Genomic DNA, 22,050 nt, shown 5'->3' on the forward strand with positions numbered 1-22,050 from the left:
ACTAAGAATTGTATTTCCCCCACAGTAGTCAACAACCATGAGTGTGAGAGATTTTTCCACATTCTAATGCCTTCTTTAACTTCTGAGAATGCTTTAAAGTTTTCATTGTAGATATCTTTTGCTATCTTGGTTAGGGTAATTGCAAGGTATTTTTTAAAGGCATCTGAAAATAGCCTCATTTCCCTGATTTCCTTCTCAGTATCTCTGTCATTGTTACATAGAAATGCTACTAATTTTAGTAGCTGGCAATTTTGTTGCAAATGTTTATCACAGTAACAGTGAAGAATTTTAGAGAACTGCATTTTTTTCTTACAAAAGCCAAGGATATGTTCTGTAGAGCACAGTATGGTGAGGTGAGAGGGTGCCTCAGTGGGTACCAACCATAGGACAGGTCTAATATAGAATAGAGTTTATTTGGGTACATGGAAGGGGAGTCAAGAAGGGAGTAGAGGCAGAGAAAGAGATGGGGACAGAGAAGGACAGACAGATAGAAAGAGAAGAAGCAGGGCAGGGATGTGTGGAGAGTGGGGAGGGGGAAGAGAGGAGAAAGGGATCAGGAAGAATAAAGGGTATCAAAGAGTCAGAGAAAGAACAGGATGAGTGAGGAGGGCCAAACAGTCCTTTTTCTAGCAAGGTAACTGTTGGGAGGAACCTAGAAGGAATACTAACATTTATCATTTGCAAATAAGAATACCTTGTTGTTTCACCCTTTCCCATTTGTGTCCTTTTGATTTGCTTTTCTTGTCTTACTGCTGTAGCCAAGACTTCCAATACTATATTGAGTAAGAGTAGAAAAATTAGAAGCCCATTTTTAAGTCCTGAAATTAGAGGAAATGCTTTCATTTCTTTCATTATTAAATGTTGAATGTGTGTGGCATATGTATATGCGGGTGTGTATGTGTATATGTGTGTTCGTATGTGTATATGATATAGATGTATATCTATGGGTATGTATATTTGTATATGTATTTGTGTGTGTGTGTGTGTGTGTGTGTGTGTACTGTACCCAATCATTGCTACTCAAATATACCCTGGTGGTGGCAGTGGTGCTCCTCCCAACCTGCCCCAGTGTTCTGGGTTCTCGAATGAAACACACACACACACACACACACACACACACACTGGGGGGGGCGGGGGGAGAGAGAGAGAGCTTTATATTTTAATATACCTTAAACAGCTCTATGAATGGGTCACTTTGAAACCTCAATGTGGCTAAGACACTCTCCTCTGTTATTCCTGTTATTACTTACTAAAACCTATATGTTATCTTGGCTGCCTTAGACCCAGACCTGAAGCCCTCTCCAGCTGAGTCCCAATCACCTACATTATGACTATGCTCTCTTTTCTGCACTTCTCAGGCATGACATCTACTTCTTTCCTGGCACAAAAGCTATATCTCTTCCTGTTCCTTCCTCAGTCCCTTGCCTGGGAACCCTAAAATCCTGTTTAGGTCTCCCCATCCAGCCACTGAATACCGAAGTATGTTCCATCTCTTGACAGTTTCTTCAGGACTTTTATCATGAAGAGATAGTAGATTTTATTAAAGGCCTTTTATATATTAAGATCATATCATTTCTGAGTATATGTGATTGGGCTGCAGTTATTGATTTATACATATTAAGCCTGTATCTGTAAAATAAAGCCAATTTGATCGTAATGAATATTTTGATATTTTTTTTCTTTCTCAATCTTTTTAAATTTATTTTTTATTAGATACTCTGTATTTACATTTGAGATGTTATCCCTTTACCCTGCTCACTCATACCCCTCCCCCTCCAGTTCCTTCACAGTGGTGCACTCCCTTCTGATCCCTTCTCTACCCCATTGCCTTGGCATTCCCCTACATTGGGAAATGTGACCTCTCTGGAACAAAAGTCTCTTCTCACATTGATGCCAGACACTGCTATCTTCAGCTACATATGCAACTGAATCAATAGGTCTCTCAAAGCGTGCCAAAAGGTTGGTGTTTTACTCCGTGGGAGTTTTGGAGGGTTGGTGTTATCTTCCCATGAAGTTCCAACCCCTTTCAGGTTCTTAGGTCCTTTCTTTAGCAACCTCATTGGGATCCCCGAGTTCAGACTGATGGTTAGCTGCAAGCATGCTCAGCTGTATCTGTATGACTCTAGCATAGTCCCTGAGGGGGCATCTCTGTCTGGTTCCTGCCAGTAAGAACTTTGTGGGATCAGCTATAGTGCTTGGATTAGGTGACTGCATATGTGGTAGATCCCCAGGTGAGGCTACTTCTGAGTGATCTTTTCTTCAATCCCTGTTCCTCTATTTGACTTTGCATTTTTTTCCATGTGAGTTTTGTTCTCTTTTCTAAGAAGGACCAAGGCATTTGGCCTTTCTTCTTTTTGAGCTTCATGATGTCTGTGAATTGTTTCTTGGATATTAGGTATTCAGAGCTTTCTGGGGCTAGTATCTGCTTAACAGTGAGTGCAAACCATCTGTGTTCTTTTGTGACTGGGTTACTTCACTCAGGATCATAGTCTCTAGTTACATCTATTTGCCTACGAATTTCATGAAGTCATTGTTTCTATAAGCTGAGTAGTACTCCATTGTGTAAATATACCACACTTTCTGTATCCATTCATCTGTTGATGGACATTTGGGTTATTTCCAGCTTCTGGCTATTATAAATAAGGCTGCTATAAACATGGTGGAACATGTGTCCTTGTTATATGTTAGAGTATCTTTGGGATATATGCCCAGGAGTGGAATAGCTGGGTTTTCAGTTAGTACTATGTCCGATTTTCTAAGGAACCTCCAGACTAATTTCCAGAGTGGTTGTACCAGCTTACAACCCCAACAACAGTGGAGGAGTGTTCCTCTTTCTCCACATCCTGACCAGCATCTGCTGTCACCTGAGTTTTGATGTTAGCCATTCTAACTGATGTGAGGTGGAATCTCAGGGTTGTTTTGATTTGCATTTCCCTGATGATTAGGGATGATGAACATTTCTTTAGGTGCTTCTCAGCCATTCCATATTTCCCAGCTGAGAATTGTTTGTTTAGCTCTGTACTCCAGTTTTAATAGGATTATTTGATTCTCTACAGTCTAGCTTTCTGAGTTCTTTGTATATATTAGATACTAGCCCTCTATCAAATGTGGAATTGGTAAAGATCTTTTCCCAATCTGTAGGCTGCCATTTTGTCTTCTTAACAGTGTCCTTAGCCTTACAGAAGCTTTGCAATTTCATGGTGTCCATTTGTTGATTCTTGAACTTAGAGCAGAAGCTGTTGGTGTTCTGTTCAAGAATTTTTCCCCTGTGCCTAAGCTCTTCCCCACTTTCTCTTCCAATAGTTTCAGTGTACCTGGTTTTATGTGGAGATCTTTGATCCACTTGCATTTGATCTTTTTGTACACGGAGATAGGAATGGATCGATTTGCATTCTTCTGCATGCTGCCTGCCAGTTGAACCAACACCATTTGTTGAAGAGGCTGTCCTTTTTCCATTGAATGTTTTTAGCCCCTTTGTCAAAGATCAAATTACCAAAGGATCGTGGGTTCATTTCTGGATCCTCAACTCTGTTCCATTGATCTACCTATTTCTGTACCAATACCATCCAGTTTTTAATCACAATTGCTTTGTAATATAGTTTGAGATTAGGGATGGTGATTCCCCTAGAAATGTTTTTATTCTTGAGAATATATTTCGATATTCTAGGTTTTTTGTTATTCTAGATAAATTTGCAAATTGTTTTTTCTAATTCTATGAAGAATTGAGTTGGAATTTTGGTGGGGATTGCATTGAATCTGTAGATTGCTTTTGGCAAGATAGTCATTTTTACAATGTTGATCCTGCCAATCCATGAGCATGAGAGATCTTTCCATCTTCTGAGATCTTCTTCAATTTCCTTCTTCAGAGTCTTGAAGTTCTTGTCATAAAGATCCTTCACTTGCTTGGTTAGGGTCATCCCAATGTATTTTATAATCTTTGTGACTATTGTGAAGGGTGTTGATTCCCTAATTTCTTTCTCAGCCTGTTTATCCATTGGGTAGAGGGAGGCAGTTGTTTTGTTTGAGTTAATTTTATAGCCAGCCACTTTGCTGAAGTTGTTTATTAGATGTAAAAGTTCTCTGGTGGAATTTTTTTGGTCACTTAAGTATACTATGATACCAACTGCAAATAGTGATATTTTGACTTCTTCCTTACCAATGTGAACCCTTTGATTTCTTTTTGTTGTCTAATTGCTCTGGCCAGGACTTCCAGTACTATGTTGAATAGGTAGGGGGAGAGTGAGCAGCCTTGTCTAGTCCCTGATTTTAGTGGGATTGCTTCAAGTTTCTCTCCGTCTAGTTTGATGTGGGCTATTAGTTTGCTGTATATTGCTTTTCTTATGTTTAGTTATGGGCCTTGGATTCCTGATCTTTCCAAGACTTTTATCACGAAGGGGTGTTGAATTTTGTTGCATGCTTTCTCTGCATGAAGTAAGATGATCAGGTGGTTTTTCATTTGAGTTTATTTATATGACAGATTACGTTGATGGATTTCTGTATGTTGAACCATCCCTGCATCCCTGGGATAAAGCCTACTTGGTCATGGTTGATGAGTGTTTTGATGTGATGTTGGATTCATTTTGCAAGAATTTTACTGAGTATTTTTGCATTGATGTTTATGAGAGAAACTGGTCTGAAGTTCTCTTTCTTTGTAGTGTCCTTGTGTGGCTTAGGTATGAGTGTAATTGTGGCTTCGAAGAAAGAGTTGGGTATTGTTCCTTCTGTTTCTATTTTATGGAAAAGTTTGGAGAGAATAGGTATTAGGTCTTCTATAAAATTCTGATAGAATTCTCTACTAAACCCATGTGGTCCTGGGCTTTTTTTGGTTGGAGGCTTTTGATGACTGCTTCTATTTCTTTAGGTGTTATGGGACTGTTTAGATGGTTTATCTGATCCTGATTTAACTTTGGTATCTGGAATTGGTCTAGAAATTTATCCATTTACTCTAGATTTTCCAGTTTTGTTGAGTATAGGCTTTTGTAGTAGGATCTGATGATTTCTTGAATTTCCTCAGTTTCTGCTGTTATGTTTCCCCTTCCATTTCTGATTTTGTTAATTTGGATACTTTCTCTTTGCCCTCTAGTTAGTGTGGCTAAGGGTTTATTGATCTTGTTGATTTTCTCAAAAACCAGCTCTTGGTTTTATTGATTCTCTGTATAGTTCTTTTTGTCTCTATTTGGTTGATTTCTGCTTTGAGTTTGATTATTTCCTGCTGTCTACTCACCTTAGGTGCATCTGCTTCTTTTGTTCTAGGGCTTTCAGCTGTGCTGTCAAGCTGCTAGTGTATGCTCTCTCCAGTTTCTTTTCGGAGGCACTTAGAACTATGAATTTTCCTCTCAGTACTGCTTTCATTGCATCCCATAAGTTTGGGTATTGTACTGGCTGGTTTTGTGTCAACTTGACACAAGCTGAAGTTATCACAGAGAAAGGAGCCTCAGTTGAGGAAATGCCTACATGAGATCCAGCTGTAAGGCATTTTCTCAACTAGTGATCAAGGTGGGAGGGCCCAGCCCATTGTGGGTGGTGCCATCCTTGGGCTGGTAGACCTGGGTTCTATAAGAAAGCAGGCTGAGCAAGCCAGGGGAAGCAAGCCAGTAAGTAACATCCCTCCATGGCCTCTGCATCAGCTTCTGCTTCCTGACCTGCTTAAGTTCCAGTCCTGACTTCCTCTGGTGATGAACAGTGATATGGAAGTGTATGCTTAATGAACCCTTTCCTCCCCAACTTGCTTCTTGGTCATGATATTTTGTGCAGGAATAGAAACTCTGAGCAAGACAAATTGGTACCAGCATAGTGGGGTATTCCTGTGACATCCTGACCATGTTTTGGGGAGGACTGTGGACGGACTTTGGAACTTTGAGCTAAAAGAGCCATTGGGATATGAAGAGCTCTGTGGGATGTTCAGTAGGAGCTTGGAAGATAATGTTGAGAACAGTGCAGAAGATGGAGGCCTGGCTTGTGAAATTTCAGAGGGAAGTCTAAAGACTCTAATCAGGGATGTTGCTCTTTTGGTTGTGAAGTTGCTGTGATTTTGGTTAGCTGGGGCTGAAGAATCAGCTGTGATTAACAAGATATCAGAACTATTAAAGCAAAACCTTTTCATTACTGGAACTATTGATGCTGGTCAGCTGGAGTTAAGAAATTAGTTGTGATTATGAAGAAATCAGCATCATTGAGGTGAAATCTTCTGAGAATTGTTTTGTGAGAGCACAAAGAGGATGTGTTCCAGAGCTAGCCAAGGTTGTACCTTGTGCTGTGGCTGGACTGGTAATGTGTAAGAGTCACCCAGGTGCTACTGGTTTTGAAGGAATGAAGGGGTCATGGAGACCAGCTGAGACTCAGCACTGTGAGAGGCCATGAAAGGTCATTGGTGAAGGTGCATCCTCAGTGGCAATTAGTGCCCCAGGACTGACAGTAGTGTTTTGGAGATGCCAGTGCCATGAGATGACCACCAAGAGTAGCAGCAGCAGTGGAGAACAGGCAGCTGGAGCCTAGGAGACTAAGTATGGGCTGCAAAAGGCAGAGCTGGAGAAGTGACTCAAGCCCTTGGAGGAGCCCAGAAGTTTGTATGTGGATTCCCAGATACTGGATGGTTCGAGATTGATTTTGCTTTTGATTGTGACCGTGCCTTGATATCTTTTCCTCTTGAAGGAAGAAGTGGAACCTACAGTTTAGAGACTTTAAATTGTAAAAATACTTTGATTTTTAAAAGAGACGGAACATTTTAAAGTTATTGCAATTTTAAAATGTAAGAATTGGTACAGACAGTGGGACTTTTAAGGTTATCTAGATCTTGGAGATGAACAAGAAAGTAAGGGTTGAACCTTAATATTGATTTGTTTGTGTGTCAAGTTGAGAAGGGGACAATTATACTGACTGGTTTTGTGTCAACTTGACACAAGCTGGTGTTTTCACAGAGAAAGGAGCCTCATGTTGAGGAAATGCCTCCATGAGATCCAGCTGTAAGGCATTTTCTCAACTAGTGATCAAGGGGGGAGGGCCCAGCCCATTGTGGGTGGTGCCATCCCTGGGCTGGTAGACCTGGGTTCTATAAGAAAGCAAGCTGAGCAAGCCAGGGGAGGCAAGCCAGTAAGTGACATCCCTCCATGGCCTCTGCATCAGCTCCTGCTTCCTGACCTGCTTGAATTCCAGTCCTGACTTCCGCTGGTGATGAACAGCAAGCGATATGGAAGTGTAATCTAAATTAGCCCTTTCCTCCCCAACTTGTTTCTTGGTCATGATGTTTGTGTAGGAATAGAAACCCTGACTAAGACAGGTATGTAGTGGTGTCATTTTCATTAAATTCTAAAAAAAAAAATCTTTGATTGTTTTTCTTTATTTCTTCCTTAACCATGTTATCATTGAGCAAAGCATTGTTCAGCTTCCATGTGTATGTGGGCTTTTTGTTGTTTTTGTTGTTAAAACCAGCCTTAGTCCATGGTGATTTGATAGGATGCATGGGAGTATTTTGATCTTCATGTACCTGTTTTCTGACTGACTCTGTGGTCAATTTTGGAGAAGGTACCATGAGGTGCTGAGAAGAAAGTATATTCTTTTTTTTCTTTTTTTGGATGAAATGTCCTGTTTGTTAATTCTAGTTGGTTCATAAACTTTGCTAGTTTCGCTGTGTCTCTGTTCAGTTTCTGTCTTCATGATCTGTCCATTGATGAGAGTGGGGTGTTGAAGTCTCCCACTATTATTGAATGTGGTATAATATATGCTTTGAACTTTAGTAGGATTTTTTTTTTTTATAAATGTATGTGTCCTTGTATTTGGAGTATAGATGTTCAAGATTAAGAGTTCATCATGATAGTTTTTTTTTTTCCTGTAATGAGTAAAATGTGTCCTTCCTTATCTTTTTTGATAACTTTTGGTTGGAAATTTATTTGATATTAGAATAGCTATTCTAGCTTGTTTCCTGGACCCATTTGCTTGGAAGGTTTTATCCCCAGCCTTTTACTCTGAAGTAGTGTCTGTTTTTGTCTTTGAAATGAGTTTCCTCTATGCAGCAAAATTCAGATCCTGATTATGTTTTCAGTCTGATAGCCTATGTCTCCTTATTGGGGAATTGAGTCCATTGACGTTAAGAGAAATTATGGAATAGTGATTTTTGTTTCCTGTTATTTTTGTTTTTAGAGGTAGACTTATGTTTGTGTGCTTTTCTTTTGGTTTCCTTTTTTTTTGATTATTATTATTATTACTTTGCTTTTTCTTGGGTGTAGTTTCCTTTCTTGTGTTGGATTTTTTCATTTATCACCCCTTGTAGGGCTAGATTTGTGGATAGATATTGTGTAAATTTGTTTTTTTTCCTGGAATATCTTGATTTCTCTATCTATGGAGATTGAGAGTTTTGTTGGATATAGTAATCTGGGCTGGCAATTGTGTTCTCTTAGGGTCTATATGACATATGTCCAGGATCTTCTGGCTTTCATAGTCTCTGTTGAGAAGTCTGCTGTAATTCTGATTGGTCGCCCATTATATGTAACTTGTCCTTTTTCCCTTACAGCTTTTAGAATTTTTTCTTTGTTTTGAATATTCAGTGTTTTGACTATTATGTGTTGTTAGAAGTTTCTTTTCTGGTCCAATTTATTTGGAGTTCTGTAGGCTTCCTCTATATTCATGGTCATCTCATTTTTAAGGGCAGGGAAGTTTTCTTTTATGATTCTGTTGATATTTACTGTGCCCCTTAGTTGATATTCGTCGCCCTCTTCTATTCCTATTATCCTTAGGTTTGGTCTTCTCATTGTGTCCTGGATCTCCTGGACATTTTGGGTTAGGAGCTTTCTGTATTTTGCATCTTCTCTGACTGTTTGTTTTCTATGTTGTCTTGAGCCCCGGAAATCCTCTCTTCCATCTCTTGTAGTCTGTTGGTGATACTTGCATCTGTGACTCCTGATTTATTTTTATGGTTTTCAATCTCCAGGGTTGTCTTTTTGTGTTTTCTTTATTTTTTCTATTTCCATCTTCAATTCCTTTATCTGTTTGGTTGTGTTTTCCTGTAGTTGCTTGAGTGATTTTTCCTGGTTCTCCTGTTTAAAGAAGTTATTTATGTGGTTCTCCAAGATCTCCATCATCATGAAGTATGATTTCAAGTCTAGGTCTTGTTTTTCTGGTGTGTTTGGCGTTCCACTACTTGTTGTAGTGGGAGAGCTGGGTTCTGATGTTGCCTAGTTGTCTTGGTTTCCATTGCTTAGGTTCCTATGCTCTCCTCTTGCCATCTTTTCTGTGGTTACAGGTGCTCTTTTTGTCTCTGACTGGAGCCTGTCTCTCTTGTGGATCTGTTGGCCGGTAGGCTCAGGAGGGTAATTTTTTTGAGTGACAAGGCAGGTAGTGACTTCTGATTGCAGTGGCTCCATTCTATCTCCGTGGGCTCAGGTGGGAGAGCTCTTGAAAGGCTCCTCTGTGGCTTAGCTGTGTAAAGGTGGATCCTGAGTCTTAATGTCTGTCCTTCTCACTGGTCCAGAAAGGTCCAGATCCCACCGTTCACCTCCCTATCTGCTCAGGAGATCACCAGGTGTTCCCTCCCTGGACAGCCACTGGTGAGGGTGTGTGGCAGGCTTAGGGCTTACCGGTGGGCTCAGGTGGGAGAGCGCTTGCAAGGCTTCACTGCGGGCTCTGCTGTGTGCAGGGGTGGTCACCTGCCTTCATGCTGGGCTGAAGAGGACCCCGATTCCAGAGTGCACCACGCCAGCTGACCTCCGGGGGCTCCAGGCTAGCCCTCCCGGGGCAGCCTGAAGGGTGTGTCAAGCTCCCATTGTCTCAGATGGGATAGCACTTGCAAGGCTCCTGCGCGGGCTCAGCCAGCCCTGTGCAGATGGATCCTGAGTCTTAATCGACAAATGTTTGAAATTGGTTTGCAATTCGTTCTATTGTAAAGTTTCACTATCTATGTTTGTCCAGAAAATTAGACAGTAATTTTTCTGTTTTTGTTAATCAGGATAAAACTAGCTTACTGTGAGATTGGCAGTATTCTTTTCTTTTTTTAATTTTATGAACTCTCTGGAGAAGTATTGGTGTTGGTCTGGGAGACTCCCCCATCACACCCCAGAAAATAACTAGTTTGTTGTTGTTGCTTTTTGTTTTGTTTATTTATTTATTTATTTATTTATTTATTTATTTACTTACTTACTTTTTGTCTGTGTGCTCCTCCATTTTATCACCCACACTCTAGTTTGCAGAAACTTGGGGATTATAAAGTCAACTTTGTGTTTATCTCACATCCTTGGAACCATAGTCTGATGTAAACATCTTCAGTATTACTAGGCTTTTAAGAACTGAGACTAAAATGGCTTTTGGGATTGAGGAGGGCCAACTTGAAGGTGTGAGAAATGCAATTCAACAACAGAAATACCAGTACAAGTGGTGAGGGAAGAGAGCTAGTGGGAAGCCAGCTCTGAGGGGAGCCTCACTTCCAGAAGTGGCCTGCCAGGGTTGCCTGTCTGTGTCCATGTTTCAAGTATGAATTCTGAAGTTCAAAGTAAAAAACAAACACCAAACCAAACCAACCCAACCCAACCCAAAAAACCAACAACTGCAAAGGAAAACCAAACAATAGCAACAAAACCCTTTGCAACTCTCTTCTGAGTGTCTTGGTTTACAAATACCTGAAAACAAGTTTTCATTTTAAAGCTAGGTAGATATTGCCATGGTTAATTTGCCTCACGAATGGCCAGGATCTTTTTAACCACATGGGGGAAGCTTATCTTGGGCAGAACCTGAAGGTACTTCCTGACATGGGAGCATGATTACAAAAAGCAGCTTCCTCATTCCTGGCTTTGTAGGGAGCTTGCCTCTGCTTCAATAAGAGGATTTCAGGGCAAAACCACAATCATTAATGACAGCAGATAATTCCCACAGAGTGTTTTTATTTTTATTTTTTTTTATTTTTGGGAGGGCTACTCCTCATTCAAGATAAAGTGAATAAAGGAAAATTGAAATGTTCTGTGATACTCATATATTCTGTACATCTGATTTCTCCCCACCCCCTACTAACGATCATCATTAAAAGGCAGGTTGACGTCAACCTGGCCAACATGTACTTTGCTCTGTATAGCTTTTCTCATGCCCCACTTTGTTTAGACATTTTCTCTCAATTTCTGCTTTAAAAACTACTAAGAAGAGAAGAATTGGGCTGGAGAGTTGGCTCAGTGGCTGATTCCATGTCCTGCTCTTTCAGAGGATTTGAGTTCAGTTCCCAGCACTCACATCTATTGAGAAGGAATCAACTTTACACATTCATCTCCATGGGACCAGGCTTCCTCTTCTGGCCTCTGCAGGCATCTTCATTTGTGTGTGTGTGTGTGTGTGTGTATGTGTGTGTGTGTGTGTGTGTGTGTGTGTGTGTGTGTATACACCTGTACCTCTCTGCATAGACATATAATCTTAAAAATAGAAATCTTAAAATTTTATTTATTTTAATTATCCATATGCCATGACCAGCACTGTTTTTCCAGTTTGAAGTATTTCTAACCTTTACATTATCAGCCCCCTCTGCTGCTTTCTCTGTTGCTGTCTGTTCTGTCTTGTCTTTCAAGTTTTGTCCTGTCTGCTTTTCAGGATGCTCTGATGGCTCAGGACCCAGCTATTTTTTTCATGAGTAGCTGAATCTTGCTTCATCCAAAGCAGCCTTCATAGGTGGAAGTGGGATTGTAACATGAATTGGCTCCATCTTCCCAAACTTGCTTTTGGTTATAGCATCTTATTTTAGCAATAGAAACCTTAGATAAGGTAGAAGTTGGTATCATATTATATGTGGGGTATCTTTGTGATATGCCTGACCATGTTTTGGGGTGTGTACTAGCTGGTTTTGTGTGTCAATGTGACACAAGCTGAAGTTATCACAGAAAAAGTAGCCTCCTTTGAGGAAATGCCTCCGTGAGATCCAGCTGTAAGGCATTTCTCATTAGTAATCAAGGAGGAAAGGCCAGCTCATTGTGGGTGCTGCCATCCCTGGGCTGGTAGTCCTGGGTTTTATAAGAAAGCAAGCTGAGCAAGTCAGGGGAAGCAGTCAAGAAATCAGCACCTCTATATGGCCTCTGCATTGGTTCCTGCCCCCATGTTCCTGTCCTGTGTGAGATCCTGTTTTGACTTCCTTTGGTGGTGAACAGTAATGTATTTGTCAATTAAGGTGTAAGCTGTATAAACCCTTTCCTCCCCAATTTGCTTCTTGGTCATGATGTTTTGTGCAGGAATAGAAACCGTGACTAAGACAGGGAGTTTGATCTGGAGAAGTCATTGAGTACTCTGAGTTTAATGACCCACTGTAGGAACTCAAACAGTAGTGCTGAGAGCCGGTGCAGTCAGTGGAAACAGGGGTTGTAAAGCTTCAGATGGAGGCAAAGATCCTATCAGGGCTGTTTGCATAGTTTGTCTTGAGAGGCTGTGGTGTCTTTTCAGCTAGAAATGAAGAACTGAAAGGTACAGGGACTACTTACATGAAACACTTGTTTTTCTAGGACATTTGAAATCTTCTGGGAAGTGTTTCCTCAGAGTTAGCACACCGAAGATATGTCCCAGAGGCAGCCACATTTGTATCTCGAGTTGGCTGTCAGACTTGGCAGTGTAATAGTCATCTAGATGTTAAGGGAATTGAAGGCATGAATGGGTCATGGTGTTAAGACCCAGCTTGTTTTTTGACAGCACAAGAGGCCATTGATGAAGGCCAAGCCTCAACAGTAGTGAAAACCTTGGATTGAAGGGGTCAGTGAAGAGAACTTTAGGCTTGACACAATGTGGCAGGGTTAGAGTTCCTGATGCACAGGAGAGGCTATGGGTGAAGATGCAGCTCAACTAGAGAGGAGCTCCCAATGCCTTGCAGATACCAGTAGCATGGGACAATTACCACTGACGTAGCAGGCATGGAATGGAAGCAGCCTGAGCCTAGGAAACAAGCTCCATGTGCTGTGAATGGTGTTCCACGCCAGTAGAAGGATCTCAGAAGTTTCTGAATGAATCCCAGACGTCTGACACGGAGCTTTACACTGTTGGAGTCGGTTTTGCTTTCATCTAATTACGACAGTGGCCTGGCTCTTCTTCCCTCCTGGAATAAAAAACATATTTAACTTATTCTGATCTTACTGGAGCTTGCAGTTGAAAGACTTTGAAATTTTGGAGTCTTTGAAATTTTAGGGAGATTTTGGATATTTTAGAGAGCCTTGGATGTTCTTGAGAAGCTTTGAACTTTGAAAGAGACTTTAGATGCTTTAAAGAAACAAAATTTCAAAGTGTTTTAGCTTTTTTTTTTTTTTTTTTTATTTTTAAAGACTGTGGGCCTTTACAAAGTTGTAATCTTTGATTCTGCGATTTTAATGTTCTCATGCTGGATTGGGGCCAAATGAGAAAGGGTTCTAGTGGATAGTGATATGCTTGTGTGCTGAGATGACAAGAGGCTAGTTACTCTGCCTAGTTTTATGCCAACTTGGCACAAGTCGCAGTTAACCAAGAAGAACCATAATTGAGAAAATGCTTCCAGTATGACTGTCCTGTGGACAAGTCTGTAGTACATTTTCTTGAGTAGCAATCGCTATGTGTGTGTGTGGAGGGGGCGGGGGACAGCTCACTGTAGACTGTGTCACTCCTGGGCTATTGATTTTTGGAGCCATAAGAACAAAGGCTGAGTAAATTACAAGGAGCAGGCTATTGAGCAGTGTCCTTCAGCTTTTACTTTTAGTTCTTGCCTCCATTTTCCTGCCCTGAGTTCTTACCCTGGCACCCCTCCTCAGTGATGAGCTATTACTTGGAAATGTAATATGAAACAAACCGGTCTCTTCCAAAGGTGCTTATGGCCATGGTGTTCCAGCACAGAAATAGAGGCCTGAGATACCTATCTTCTGTTAAATTTTCCCTAAATTGCTATTACCTTAATTTTTTCTACCCACATAAAATTGAATTGGCACCCTCATTAAAAAAAATCTATTGATCCTCATAGACTCAGAAATCTGATTCCTGCAAGAGGCCAATAGGTATAGTCACTTCTTTATTTTTCTTGGGATAAGATAGATACTCCTAACCAGTATCTCTTGAGGTAGGACCACCCTTGCATGCTACTTTCTATTAGGAGTCTTCAGAAAGACTCAGAGATGGCATTTCCACAGAGAGCCTATGGGTGAACTCTCTGGAAAGCTGTATATGCCACCATTATGACAGCTGCCCTGGAATTCCGAATATTGAATGAAGAAGAATTAAACTTGAGCCTTAAGACCAAATTTAAAGTGCTTCATTGATTTTGGGCTTATTTCATATCACCTATTCTATTCAGCTTTAGAGTTTCCCTTGTTTGAAATATCAAGGCCTATGCTCTGCTGGGTCACCAGTATATTTTGAAAAATTCCCCCTTTCTGCATTTTTTTTTTTTTTTTTTTTTTTTTTGTTGATGTTGTCGAGTGTTTTATTTTTACTAAGTTGTCCAGGATAGCCTTAAAGTCACTCTCTGGCCCATATGCTCTTCATTTTTTTTAAAATTGAACAACTTTATTTTAAAAACAAAGATAAATGTACAGATTTTAAAAGCATTTTTGCATAAAAGTATATGAATACATTTTTGTTAGTACTTGATTATTTTTAAAGGTTTTATAGTATGCATTAAAATTTTACTAGTTACAATGAGCATAAAGTACATGTAAAACAAGATGTAACCTGGAAATTGTCAAAGGTTTCTTGGTGTGTAAAGATTAAGCATAATATTTTTTTATCTTTTTTTTTTGGCCTTTGTTTTTCTTGAACTTCATATAGTCTGTGAGTTGTTTCTGGGGTGTTCAAAGATTTCTGGGGTTAGTATCCAATTATCAGTGACTGCATATTATGTCTGTTTTTTTGTGACTGGGTTATCTCACTCAGGATGATATTCTCTAGATACATCCATTTTCTTCAGAACTTCATAAAGTCATTGCTTCTGATAGCTGAGTAGTACTCCACTGTGTAAATATACCACAATTTTTGTATGCATTCATCTACTGAAGGACATCTGGGTTCTTTATGGCTTCTGGCTATTATAAATAGGGCTGCTATGAACATTGTGGTGCATGTGCCTTTGTTGTATGTTGGAATGTCTCTGGGGTATATGCCCAGAAGTGGAATAAGTGGGTTTTCAGGTAGTACTATGCCCAATTTTCTGAAGAACTGCCAGACTGATTTCCAGAGTGGTTGTACCAGTTTACAACCCCACCAACAGTGGAGAAGTGTTTCTCTTTCTCCATATCCTCGCCAGCATCTGAGGTCATCTGAATTTTTTATCTTAGCCATTCTGACTGGTGTGAGGTGGTGTGTCATGAGTGAAGAGTGTCCTTCCTTATCTTTTTTGATAACATTTGGTTGAAAAATCTACTTTATTCGATATTAGAATGGCTTCTCCAGCTTCTTTCTTGGGGCCGTTTGCTTGGAATGGCATTTCCCAAACTTTTACTCTGAGATAGTGTCTGTCTTTGTCTCTGAGATGAGTTTCCTGTATGCAGCAAAATGCTGGATTCTGTTTATGTATCCAGTCTGATAGCCTAAGCCTCTTTCTTGGGGAATTGAGTCCATTTATGTTAACAGATATTAAGAAATAGTGGTTGCTGTTTCCTGCTATTTTTGCTTTTAGAGGTAGAATTGTGCCTGTGTATCTTTCTTTTGGTTTTCTTGCTTAGTTATTTTCTTTTTTTTACTAGGACGTAGTTCCCCTCATTGTATTGGGTTTTCCACCTATAATTCTTTGTAGTGCTGGGTTTGTGGCCAGATATTGTGTAAATTTTGTTTTGTCCTGGAATATCTTGGTCTCTATATCTATGGTGATTGAGAGTTTTACTGGGTATAGCAGCTTGGGCTGACACTTGTGTCCTCTTAGGTTCTGCGTGATGTCTGTCCAGGATCTTCTAGCTTTCATAGTCTCTGTTGAGAAATCAGGTGTGATTCTGATAGGTCTGCCTTTATATGTTACCTGACCTTTTTTCCTTACTGCTTTTAGTATTCTTTCTTTGCTCTGGGCACTTGGCGTTTTGACTATTAGGTGTCAGGAGGATTTTCTTTTCTGGTCCACTCTATTTGGAGTTCTGTAGGCTTCCTAGTGTTCAGATGGTCATTCTTCAATGTGGACTAACCGAACAGAAGTACTGTGGTATCTCTCCCTTTCCTGATAAGACATCTATTATCCCAACTATCCACCAATGTGATATCTTTGGATGTTAATTCTTTTAGGTCCTTTGTTATTGCCACAGCCATACAAGTAGCTAAGGCTTTAATATCTAAAACAGCACAGTTTAGTTTATAGCTTGAATGCTCAGCCCTAAACCTCAAAACATTAAGGCTTCCTCTTGTGTAAATAACATATGTTCAATTACAAAGGCCCGCAAGTGTCGACTCATTTCACCATTGACTCTAAAGTTCAAAACCTTGGCTACATATTAGCTAAAGAATGTATGAGTGACGTTTAGGATGAACTCATCTTCAAGGAGGCATCTTCCAGTCATAAATGTAAGAATGCAGAAAGGGGCCAGAAGGTCCATGCATGTGGACCAAATGCTCAGGCCATTTGCCACCAGGAACAGCGGAGATCCAGGGACACAGGCCAGGTATACGGAAACCAATCACTGACAACAAGATGGCAAGAGGAAAGTGAAAGAACTTACCCAATGGAAACCAAGACAACCTGGCAACATCAGAATCCAGCTCTCCCATCACAGCAAACAGCGGAATGCCAAACACCCCAGAAAAAAAAAAAGACTCAGACCTGAAATCATACCTCAAGATGATGATGGAGATCCTTATCAAGAACGGGGGGAAAAGCATAAAGAAATAGAAGCTGTTAAAGAGGAAACACAAAAAACACTCAAAGAAATCAAAGAACTAGAAGAAAATAGAACCAAAGAGATGAAGGAATTGAAGAAGGAATTAAAAATGGAAATGGAAACAATAAAGAAAACAATAAAAGACAACCCTAGAGGTAGAAAACCTAAAAAATAAATCAGGAGTCACAGATGCAAGCATCTTCAACAGACTACAAGAGATGGAAGAGAGAATCTCAGGGGCAGAATCGATCTGAAGATATACTTTCCTATATTAATGCTTTGCAGATGAATTGATGACTTCATAATTCCTGATAATTATTTTATAGAAGTCATGTTAGGTCCCTTTTTATGAGCACATCATGTATCAGTAATAGTGTCAGGCCTTTGGTCCTCCCCTTGAGCTGGATCCCAATTTAGGGCTGTCTCTGGACCTCCTTTTCCTCAGGCTTCTCAGTTCTTTCAGACAGGAACAATTCTGGGTCAGAGTTTTTGACTATGGGATGACAGCCCCATCCCTCCACTTGGTGCCCCATCTTTCTGCTGGAACTGGGCTCTACAAGTTCCTTCTCCCCACTGTAGGGCAATTCATCTAAGGTACCTCCTTCTGAGTCCTGAGAGTCTTTCATCTCCTAGGACTGGTACATTCTAGAGGGTCCCCTCACTTCCTACCTCCCAAGGTTGCTTGTTTCTAGTCTTTTGGATGACCCTCAGGGCTTCAGCCTTGTTCGCCTTTTCCCATCACCGTTACCCTTCCCACCCAGGTCCCTTCTTCCCTTCTTCCCTCCCCCCTCTTGTGGTTGCTTTCTTCTCCCTCCCAAGTGGGATTGAGGCATCCTCACTTGGGCCCTTTGGCTTGATAACCTTTTTGAATTATGTGGATTGTATCCTGGGTATTCTGTACTTGTTTTTGGCTAATATCCACTTATTAGTACATAGCATGCCTGTCTTTTTGAGTCTGAGTTACCTCACTCAGGATGGTATTTTCTAGTTTCATCCATTTGCCTGCAAAACTCATGATGCCCTTGTTCTTAATTGCTGAGTAGTATTCTGTTGTATAAATGAACCACATTTTCTGTATCCGTTGTTATTCTGTTGTGGAACATCTGGGTTGTTTTCAGTTTCTGGCTATCACAAATAAGCCTGTTATGAACATAGTGGAACATGTGCCCTTGTGGCATGGTGGGGCATCTTTTGGGTATATCATATAGCCGGTTCTATAGGTAGATCTATTTCCAGTTTTCTCAGGAACCTTCAGGTTGATTTCCAGAGTGGTTGTACCAGTTTTAAGTCCATCAGCTTTGGAGAATGTTAACACAGTATGTGTGAGCTTCAGGTTACTGGGGGAGGATCAGACTGTGCATAGTTAAGTGTCCGTGAAGAACTGGATTGAGGAAGCTGCCCTCCCCACACCCTGCTACAGTGCTGGGATTTCCCTGCTCTATCAAGAATCTCCACCTCTACCTTCGCCTTTCTTCCCTCTCCACTCCCATGTAGATACACACTATGTATCTATGTAGCACTGAATTAGATTTTTCTATGTACTTCCTTTGTTGATAGTATGAACATAAGAATGTGATGAATCATCGTTAGAATAATACATAGACCATAAAATCAGCTTCTTGGTACAAGGGATTTTTGTCTCCACGTTCCAGTCCTTTCAGCTTGGTAATCCCCAGGGTGAGGCTTGAGAGTAGTTCACAGATGTCTTTAGAGGTCACTTTTGGGTTTTAATATAAGGTCTTTCAAGAGAAGCCTAACTGATTTCCTCTTGTGCTCTTGAAATTTGACACATCCAAGAAAAAGATCCCTCCCCCCCCCCTCTCTTCCTCTCTCTCTCTCTTCCTCTCTCTCTCTCCCTTCCATGTCTTCCCACAATGCTCTCTGTTACCTGCTAATGCCCATTGATGCTTATTCTCAGCACCTTGTATGGGATGTGTAGAATAATACATGTTCAATAAATTAAAAAAACCCCAATGACTATATAAAATTTACAGATAACGAAGAAAATAAGGATACTTTTCTAATCTTAAATCTGTATATTTTAGAGATACTTTCCATTTTAAATGATAGCCAAGGGTTTTCTGGGTGGGTGGGTGATAGGCTTGTAACTATGTGCATATTTTACTGAGGACAGTTTGGGTATAGAGTGTCAAAACCTTTTAAATGCCAGGGAAAATGCCATATGTGATAGTTATTCTTTGTGTCTGAACTTTGTCTAGGTTCCAAACTTCATCTGATGACAGAAAAGTCAGTAGCTTGGCCTTTTTAAATGAGATTCAGGACCTGGCTGAAGAAATTTTTGAAACAATGGACAAGGCAAAGAATTTACAAAAACTCTGGCTAAAAAGATCGGAAACCCCAGGTAAGAGCCTGAAAACGTTACCTTTTTTTTCTTGGACACAGAGAGTTCTCAGGGGCTTAGGTGGAGGTGCGCCCCCTGCTGGATAAGACCAGCACTGGTTGCTGTTTTGGAGGATGGGCTGGAATGCCCTTCCTCTCTGGGACATAAAGGCTATAAAGGTGGGGTGATCCAGCCCTCCTATAGGTTGAGGCCCACCTACCTAAATTACCTCCTCTAATACCATCTACATTTTCTACGTTGCCTGTCCATGTCTTACAACAGTCTACATCATCTCTACACACATTCCTGATTTGGAAATGTGACTTGGTCTTTCCCTGTTTTGTTTTTTGAGAGTATTTCAATAAAGGGCGGATGGTCTTCCACAACATATAAGAGCTCTTGTCTATAACCTCAGCTTTTGGGGACTGTGTCAGGATTTTGAGTTCAAGGTCAGCCTGGCTATGTGGTGATGATTAGTCTCAATAGGCAATAACATTTTTGGAGGGGGTGGGGTTCAAGAGCAGTTCTTTTTCATATATGACTGAGAGGAGAACTAATTCTGTTGACATGGGTATATCTATTTCCAGCTTGTTATTGTCTGAGCTATTTCCCATAGCATGTTATTTAAAAATATGAAAAACAATAATTTCACATTTTTCTTCTCTCCTCTGAAGGTTTTGCTTGTTTGTTTTCTAAGAAAGGGTCTTTCTATGTAGCACCGGATAACCTGAGGCTTACTATGTAGAGAAAGAAGGCTCTGAACTCGGCAATCCCCCTGCCTCTGCTTTCTGAGTGCTGGGATTGCAGGTGTGCCAAAACACCCAGATTGTGTTTCTTTGTTTCTATTCAATCTTTTCATTCTTTGGGGATACTCACAGTGCCAGGTGTGATTAGAGACTGGAAAAATTCTGCAATGTATTTACTATTTGTTTTCTGGGAAATGAGTATCAATATGGTTTGGGATGTGACAGCAACATTTGCATTTATCCTTCTCTTATAGACTGAGGCAGGCACTCAGTGTCCTGGGTTCTGACAAGCTGATCTGTTAAATGTGTTTTATTGTAGGTTCTTCTTATGGCTCCAGTTTTCTAACAGTGAGTATCCCAGCAACAGCTGCTTGTGGCTGATTTTATATTTTAAAGGAACTCTATTAGTCACTTAATTTTTTTTATAATGTCTGTGCAGGGTGGGATTCAACAGACATAAATTTACATCAGACATAGATTGAAGGATCAGTTTTAGTTTCCTAAATCAGAGTTCTTAGAGTTTGAGAAGGAGGAGATGGGAGGGGACATAGTGGGTGGTAAACACGCGCACATGCACACACACACACACACACACACACACACACACACACACACACACTCAGGTTGCTTTGTGGGAGGGATTTAAGTCAACAGGAACTTGAAGTTTGTGAGATGATCTGTGCTTGGCATTTGACTATAGAGCTGCCTGAAACACAGTTAAGACCATAGTATTACTGTGGTGACAGTTATCATCTGCATACAGTTGAGGCTGTCACAACTCGGGGGAGTGGAGTGTCCACTCTTCGTTTCTGATGATCAGGGTTGGAAATGCTTCTAAACATTCTTCAAAGACAGGCATCCTCACAACAGACTCAGCCAGGCAGCAGTAGTTAAGGGTGCAGAGGCCTGAGCACAGGGTGAACCTCAATATTGAGGTTCTTTGCTTATACTGCTCCACCAGACATTCAAGGCCCAGGCACTTTTGGTAGCATTGTGCTCCAGCATTGTGTCTGAACAATTCTCCTCACGGTATAAAGCAGCTCATGAAAATGTGTACGTCAGTTCAACAATAAGGGTCAAAATGCTCTGGGTGGGGCAGAAATGACACCCAATTGTCATCAGACACCTACCCCAACTGCTAGACTAGGACGAAAGTGCAGCTGACCTTTTCGACTTTGTGGGTTTTTCTTTGTCCTACTCTTTATCCCCATAGTTTCAACCCCTAACTCTACCCAGGATCGAAACAAGGACAGAGGGAGAGGAATTAGGAAAATTCCTGGATCTAATTTCTTCTTTTTGTTTCTTCTTTGACTACAGCTACTAATAAATGACAACCCAACATTTCCAAGTGACCAACAACCCATCCACCACACTTCTAGGGGCCTAGCATTTAGTGTACCCTGCGAAAAGTTCCCAGAACTTCAAACATCATATAAGTGCAGAAACTCTCTGCAGCTGGTAAAACTGCCTCGGCTAGAGCACAAGGCAAATCACAGTCAGCTGCCGTGGTCAGTTCGAATCATCCCCATCTGGGACTAAAATGAAAACACTTTCTTACAATATTTTTTTCAAAAAGAAACCAAACTTCTAAAATTGTCACAACATAAAGGGGCTTATCAAGATTCATGCAACCCAGTTTACAAATAACCGAAGAATGTTAGTTTAATCTTGGGAAGTATGGTTTTGATGATGAAATTAGCATTCTCAGGGGGTTATGAGCAGCACACCTAAATGTCAGGTGGCTTGTGACAATGAAAGGTGGATACAATCAATGTTGAAAAACAACTTGATACCTTTGTGGTCTTTCTGACAATTTTTTTAATGCTAAAATCTTTCATGCACAAATAGGTTATTTATAACGATGGATAATTATAATATTCAAAACTAGGGTAAGTGTTGATATTATATATAATCAACAATTAACATGGTAAAAGATTATAGAAGCTGTGGAAAGTAGAAACTGCCATCATATCTATGGTCTGAGTATTCTTCACAGACATTGGGGCCACACATATGTTGAGCTGAAGTGTGGCCACAGCAAAGTACTGTTTGTTATGATGAAAGCATTCTAGGTCTATGTTTTTGCTATAGAATTTCGGTAATGATGTCATATCACCTGATATATTTCTTCCCTTCCTCCATCCCTCCCTCCCTCCTTTCCTTCCTTCCTTCCTTCCTTCCTTCCTTCCTTCCTTCCTTCTTT

The 22,050-nt window shown here is 40.5% G+C and overlaps 1 protein-coding gene across 1 annotated transcript in view; it reads left to right on the forward strand.

Moving 5' to 3' along the window:
• Positions 1-22,050, forward strand: part of ABCA13 (ATP binding cassette subfamily A member 13) — a gene marked incomplete at both ends in the record, with an annotated part of 453,164 nt that overhangs the window by 34,355 nt on the left and 396,759 nt on the right. The window contains 2 exons of the mRNA XM_080920446.1: positions 18,971-19,122; positions 20,167-20,195. Coding sequence (XP_080776572.1) covers positions 18,971-19,122; positions 20,167-20,195 — 181 coding nt within the window. The remainder of the gene's footprint in view (positions 1-18,970; positions 19,123-20,166; positions 20,196-22,050) is intronic.

This window comes from Micromys minutus (assembly GCF_963924665.1).
Source record: "Micromys minutus genome assembly, chromosome: 1".
NCBI classification, from domain to species: Eukaryota; Metazoa; Chordata; class Mammalia; order Rodentia; family Muridae; genus Micromys; species Micromys minutus.